Source organism: Cyprinodon variegatus, unplaced genomic scaffold (genome assembly GCF_000732505.1).
Source record: "Cyprinodon variegatus isolate N-32 unplaced genomic scaffold, C_variegatus-1.0 Scaffold340, whole genome shotgun sequence".
Classification (NCBI taxonomy): domain Eukaryota; kingdom Metazoa; phylum Chordata; class Actinopteri; order Cyprinodontiformes; family Cyprinodontidae; genus Cyprinodon; species Cyprinodon variegatus.
The window spans coordinates 495,490-502,381 of record NW_015150793.1 but is presented as its reverse complement, the minus strand read 5'-3'; the positions used below and the strand labels follow the sequence as shown (position 1 = coordinate 502,381).

The following is a 6,892-nucleotide window of genomic DNA, read 5'->3' as shown; positions in this document are numbered from 1 at the left end:
CTTTATCAGACGATATTGTCTCAAAATTTAGAAAATTTCTTTAAAAAAAAAAAAAAAATTCCTGCCTTAAAATCTTTTTTTTTTTCTTTTCGTTATCTTATGCAGGCTAGTTAGTTATACATCAGCTTGTACACCTAAATATGCCCAATGACATATATCAGCGGTCTTCTGTCAATCACAGTTTTTCGGTCATAGCATCTTGATTCATATATCGCAGCTAATATATGCAATTTTACCATTGAGTTACATCCCAGTGTTCACAGGGATGGATGTCTGTGTCTTCAGCAGGCGTAGAGCTAATAGAACTGGCAGCGTTGCTAGTTCTATTGTCTCTAGTGTATTTGTAGGCAGCTCAGACACTGAGCATTTTATACCTTAGAGCAGGGTTCCTTAATGTCTTCCTGCACCTTTTAGATGTGTCTCTACTTCCACACCTGGATCAAATTGCTCAGTTACATCTTCAGTATGCAGGCAAGTTATTTAGAGTCTTGATAATGACCTGATTATTTTACTTGAAGCACGTTTAAAAAGAGCAGGATACCAGACCTTGAAGACTACAACGAAGGCAACCTGCAGTAGTTATTGATGCCCCAGTTTCTTTGCAATTGTCACTTTTTGGATGGCTTACACAAGCTAGGTTATTCGGCTAGCTCACTGTCTTCTACTTCCTAAAGATGTTTATTGTCCACAGTGTATCTTAACTTTTTAAAATCTTTGGTGTAATATGAAGCATAATAGGATTGTCCTAAATAATAGAACTGAAGCATGGAGAGAGGGATCGGTGGTAAAAAAAAACAATTAAGCATAGCTTTTTTCAAACAATGTGTGTTGCAGTTTCTGTGGACATGGAGAACAACAAAGATAAAACTGAGGGATGGTATTGATTGCCTGCAAAAACATGGCCTTAATATAGTCATGCACTTTCTCTTCCCCTGCTTTCAGGGAGCTGGCGGAACTACATAAGGCTCACGCTAGCAAAGCAAGCGAGGCCCAGGAGGCAGCCCTAAGCAGGGAAATCCAGGCCAAAGAGCAGCTGAGTTTAGCTCTTGAGAAGGCTCAGGAGGAGGCCAGAGTCCAGCAGGAGGCGCTGGCCAACCAGGTACTACACACCAATACAATCAGTGAACAGCAACTCTAGGTTTTGTTATGTTTTTTTGGATGTTTTTGTAATTTTGTTATTTGGCAAGTGCCAAGATTTAACATATGCAAATAGTTTATCTTGAACTTCTTTTTATCTAAGTTTTGATGTTTTTTTATACATATGTTTGGCAGGAGTTAAAGGTAGTTTCATGAATGACTTTAAAACGACACAGGCATTTACTTTTATTACTTTTATAGAAAATTAATAGATCATTTTGAACTGGAATGAAAAAGATACATGCTTTGTGAAACTGACATCTAAAGCCTGTAATTCATTATGCCTTTTATTCTGACACCCCTGAAGAAACTCTAGAGCAAGCAGCTGTCTTCAGATGTTTCTTAGTTAGAAAATGGATCCTGCCTGTGTGTCATTTATCCTCAGTATAAATACAGATGTTCTTCTAAAGCTATGGCGCATTGTTTTATAGCATTTAGAAAGGGCAAAGAACATAACAGAAAGCTCAAAGAATTAAGTTTCAAAGTTGAGAGAGGGGTCTAAACTATTTCAAAAGCTTTAAACATCCAATTAAAATGTGTTGAATTTATCACTCTAAAAAAATGGAATGAGTTTGAGAAAACTGGGAACCTGCCAAGACCTTGCATCTGGCTGGGCCAGAAGGGCCTGTGGCAGCTGTGGAGGACATTGTCAGTGTTTGCTTTTGGAAGCAGTCAAAATATGGACATTGAAAGTCAAAAAGTGGAGAACCTGCTTCAGTTTCAGGCCTTCACCAGCATGGCTGGACTACATTTTATCAACGTATCTCTCTCATTGTTTCCAGGTGGCTGACCTGAGAATCGCTCTGCAAAGGGCTGAGCAACAGCAGGCCAGGAAAGAAGATTATTTAAGGGAGGAGATCAGTGAGCTTCAGCAGGTAGGAAAAATGTTTTTCTATGAGACGTAAACTTAATATAACTAATTGTGACCAGAACAGGTTTCATCTAATATTTTGCTCATTTTCTTAATGTTTTTTCAGAGGCTACAGGAGGCGGAGACCAGGAACCAGGAGCTCAGTCAGAGTGTTACCTCGGCCACACGGCCGCTTCTGCGACAAATTGAGAACTTACAGGCATCGCTGGGAGGACAAACTGCAACCTGGGAAAAACTAGAGAAGAACATTTCTGACAGGCTGGGTAAGGCTAGTGTATTAATTAACTAATTGAAGATTTGTAAAACGATCACAAAAATACAGATGTGTCCATAAAGTCGGAGTGGTTTTGTTTTTGCGGGTGTCTGAACAGCTGATGCCCAGGCACAGCTGGCTGTTGCTGTGGAGAAGGAGCGATCGGCGTCTGAAGAACTGTTAACCATCAGGTCTCAGCTGACCTCCCTGGAATCCCAGAATTCTTTGCTCCGGCAGGAAAAAGCTAGAGTTTTGGCTCAACTAGAGGCTGAGAAAAGCAAGAGAGAGAAACTGGAGGATGATAACAGCAGGTAAACGTCTATAAAGGCTGAGAAATCATGTTTTTTTTTTCTCAAGTTACATTGTAATATTACATTAAATCTGCTCACTGTAATGTTAAGGGTGGTGTATTTATCTGCTTGTTTGATTCTTGCTTAATGTTTTGTTTCTGTGAACTGGAACCGTACCTTGTGAGGCACAGTATAATGAAATTCTACCCAAAGTGTTTTATCTCTATTTTGGCATTTCATATTTTAGAAGTAGTTTACTCCTCCAAGGAATTAAACTTGCCTTGTTTTATGCCCTATTTTATATGATAAAATAATATAAACAAATAATACTGAGGAATTCTGAAATATGGATGTAAATTCAGTGTTGCCCAGAGACTAGAATAAGCAGGTTTTACACAGCAGTGATTTAAAAACACACTTATTTTCCAACATACAGTTATTATATCATTTATTTTTAAGTTAGATGTCATTTTAGATTTTCCAGAGCATTTTCCCAGCTGTATAGAGCTTAGAGTAAAACAGCGCTTCCCAACCCCATGTGTTGCTGGACACTGCCAGGCAGCTGGCTGAAAAATGTGACCGTTAAAAGTCTCGTGGAAACTGAAGGAAAATCAAACTCACTGAACTAAATAGGATGTTTAATATATACTTTTTTTCTCTCCTTTATGTTTCAAAATCATATCAACAATTAAGAAATAACAGTACGAAAAAACCTGCTTTTCTGATTTAATTCAAAGTATGTTTATTACTTTTTTTAAGTTCTATAAATACTGTGACATTATTGTGTTTACAGGTTTTTATAATGAAAAAGGTTAATTTAGCAGTAATTTCCTTTCCTGTGTTCAGCAATAGACACAGAAATAGTTGTTTTTTAAATTGTAAATGCATATCTTTTCTCTTTTGGACATTGCCTAGCTTTTCCCTCACATCTACTACCTTTAGAGTATTGGCTTTTAAAAGACCTGGTTATTACTGAATTATAAAAGCATACTTAGGTACAAACACAAACCTATTTTCTGCCAAAATATACTGAATCGTACCATCTTTATTTATGTAGCAGTTTAACCTGGGTCAACAGTGGGCTGTAAATATCCTTGCAAACAGTAAAATTAATAAGAAGAGACAAGTTAAACAGACAAGGTATAATAAACAATTTAGTTGGAATAGGGTGAAAAGCTTTAAATACTCCAAACATGCAGGTTTGTAAACCGCCATCAGGGTTTTTAAACTCGCTACAAATGCGACCTGCTGTTAATGAAGAATCTTTTAAATGTGAACATGCAAACCACTATGGTTTAGTCAATACATCATAGATTTCCCATGAAAACTGGAAGGCGGGGGTTTCAGAAAAACCAACGGCCTTTGTTGTGCAGGCTAGAGCTCCTTAAAACCCCTCCCCCTCCAGTGCAAGCGAGCCCAGCCACGTGGCCTTTATATTCTCTGTGGAGGTGGGGCTACACAACCGGGCCAGTGGCGCAATGGATAACGCGTCTGACTACGGATCAGAAGATTCTAGGTTCGACTCCTGGCTGGCTCGATTTTTTTCTTTTGTTGGTATATTTCTGCCTCCATAAAAGCATAAACAGAATGCTGTAAAACAGGCAAAATATTAAACTCCTCAATATGACACAGAACAGGATGTCCTGTTCAGAAAGAATGTAGTGAATGTGGTTTGCTCTATGCCACACTGCTTTGGTCTCAAAGGTTACTCCATTCATTTTTTAAAGGGTGAATGACTTTCTAATGATCATTTTTAATAATCTTAATCCAGGGAGCATGCTGAACTGACAAACTTAAAAGGAGAGCACAGTCGCTTGCTAGAGGAAGTCAAGAAAGAAAAGGTAAGGCAGAAAATTCACCCTAATTTTGTTTCCTTGCAGAACAGTTCCTCAAATGTATGTTTTTCCCTTTTTAACCAGCTACTGCTAACCAACCAGCTTGAGATGGAGAAAATGAAGGTGGAGCAAGAGAAGAAGAAATGCTATCTAGCTCAAGAAGCACTAAGAGAAAAGGTTGATAGGAATGTTTTTCATTTAATCTGTGCCATTTTTGTTTTGAGTTTATAGATCCAAATATAATTCAATTTCTAATCAACCAGGAGCGGAAAGCCATGACGCACTCTGTTGGAGAACCCCCGGCGTCATCGACACCATCCTTATCCCGCTCCAGCTCCATTAGTGGGGCAGAAAATGTACTCCACACTTCTGTTCTGTCCCAGGTGCTCCCTGCTTTCCTCATTTCGCTTTTCTTTTTATCACGACCAGTTAGCATTGTGTAATAATGAATGGATTTTTCCCCCTCTCTTAGGATGACTCTTTGGATCACTCACTGGGAACCATGACCATGTCTATGTCAATGAGTGGAACCAACCTGTATGAAGCAGCCAGATTGTCTGGAGGCTCCAGCATCATAGAGAACCTCCAGTCGCAGCTTAAACTGAGAGAAGGGGAAATAGCTCAGTTACAGGTAATATAGAAAGTGGAACAGGTACAGCAAAGGTCATCATTGATCATTGATCATCAGTGAGATTTAATTCTCCTTTGTTGCAGCTTGAGATCACTTCTTTGGAGAGAAGTCGCTCAGTGATGGCAGAAGAGCTGGTTCGGCTTACAAATCAAAACGATGAGATGCAGGAGAAAGTCAAGGACATCCCAAAGTTGAAAGTTCTGCTAAAGGTAAAAAACAAACATTTTTAATTTTATTTTATCATTAGATAATCATTCAGGACTGTTGCTTTACCCTGCATTATTTTTTAATCTTAAGTACTATTATGCATTAATGTGTTGGGAGGAAGAAAAAAAAGTTTATTTCTGTTTTTGTGGATTTCAGGATCTGGAGCAGAGACACAACACCATCCTGCAGATGTATGGAGAGAAGGCAGAGGAAGCAGAGGAACTTAGACTGGATCTTGAAGATGTCAAAAACATGTACAAAACCCAGATTGATGAATTACTGAAGAATCAGAAATAAAATATTTTCACTGTTTGTTTTTTTTCCCTTTTCTTACTGGAGTTCTGACTTGACTCTCAGAATCCCTTTTTTGGCCATGAATTCATTCTTCATGTTTGCCACAAATACATTCATATAACAACAAAGAGGAGAAATTTTAAATTATGAGCTGATTTCTTTGTTTTTATTATTCAACGTTTTATTTCTGTTATTCTAAACTTGATTAAAATGAGGATACGGTAGTTTTGTGAATTAATGTTACAGAGTAGCTATGAAGGAGCGTCACAGTTGTCGATTAATGCATCATTTTGTTGTAATGTTATAGTTTTTCACTGTATGATGGGACACCAATTTATTTGCACTGTACAAATTGTCATAATTTGCCATTTATATTCCTAAAAGTTTAATGATTATATAAGAAACTGTTGTATAGATAAATGCTGGTGTTAACAACATTGTATAAATCACGACACATGACGTAGACCTAAAGGTAATCTCAGGTGCTGATGGTTTGGTTTGAAGCTGTATACTTGTAAATTAATAAATGTTTATTGGGTGGTGGAGAAATTTTATTCTTAATTTTTTAAGTAAATTCTGCATAAAATCTACATTTAGGCTGCTTTCAGTCAAACATGCATGATCATAGAGAAATGTGAGAAGTGTAAACCTTTGAGCAGGATGGAAGGCAGAGTAGAAAAGAAAAAAGTGAGTTTAAAATTACTGCACAGTGATGCATTTTGGTTAAGTTGCCATAACAACCATTAGACACTATCAACATGCCAACCAGTTTTCAGAGGCATAAAAGGAAAAAGCTTTTTCTGTCAGTATAATAGAGCTATTGTTTTAAAAATGGGACTTTAACTGAAATTACTTACTGCAGTTAAATGAAACAAAGGATCTTCTAAGCACACTTTACCTTTTGGATATAAAAATCCAAGGAATCAATATTATACCTACTGTTCGGTGAAGGATCTGTAATACTACGGGCCTATATATCTTTCATATCTAATGTTTCATGATTTTTCTTTTTTTAAATACTGAGATATTTTGAATAAAATTATTTGCTGCATCTAACAGCAAATTAAACACAGGTGTTAAATGATAACTGAAGAGGAAAAGAAACCCAAATCCCATAATGGCTGAGAATAGAATTTGTTTGACAAGCCTATAAAAATATAAAAACTCAATACTATTAAAAAAAAAGATAAAATCATCCCTATTGTACAAATGACATATTTGTTTAACTTAAATAACTTAAATATTACACATATTTAACTTAAATATTACACGCTTATTTTATTTATGCAATTTTGTTATTCTGAAATATCTATACTCTGATTTATTTATTTATTTTTCATTTTTGTCTTGGTTTTCACAATCTTTTAACGCCCC

At 36.7% G+C, this 6,892-nt stretch overlaps 1 protein-coding gene and 1 non-coding gene across 2 annotated transcripts in view; both read left to right on the top strand.

Annotated features, from left to right (window-relative positions):
• tmf1 (TATA element modulatory factor 1) overlaps positions 1-6,058 on the top strand; it is a 13,571-nt gene extending 7,513 nt beyond the window's left edge. The window contains exons 8-17 of the mRNA XM_015385461.1: positions 943-1,099; positions 1,920-2,012; positions 2,115-2,271; positions 2,380-2,572; positions 4,323-4,392; positions 4,471-4,563; positions 4,650-4,769; positions 4,859-5,017; positions 5,101-5,226; positions 5,381-6,058. Coding sequence (XP_015240947.1) covers positions 943-1,099; positions 1,920-2,012; positions 2,115-2,271; positions 2,380-2,572; positions 4,323-4,392; positions 4,471-4,563; positions 4,650-4,769; positions 4,859-5,017; positions 5,101-5,226; positions 5,381-5,521 — 1,309 coding nt within the window. The 3' untranslated portion in view covers positions 5,522-6,058. The remainder of the gene's footprint in view (positions 1-942; positions 1,100-1,919; positions 2,013-2,114; positions 2,272-2,379; positions 2,573-4,322; positions 4,393-4,470; positions 4,564-4,649; positions 4,770-4,858; positions 5,018-5,100; positions 5,227-5,380) is intronic.
• Positions 4,016-4,088, top strand: trnar-acg. The gene has a single exon. It is a non-coding gene; the product is annotated as a tRNA-Arg (tRNA).
• Positions 6,059-6,892: the final 834 nt, after the last annotated feature.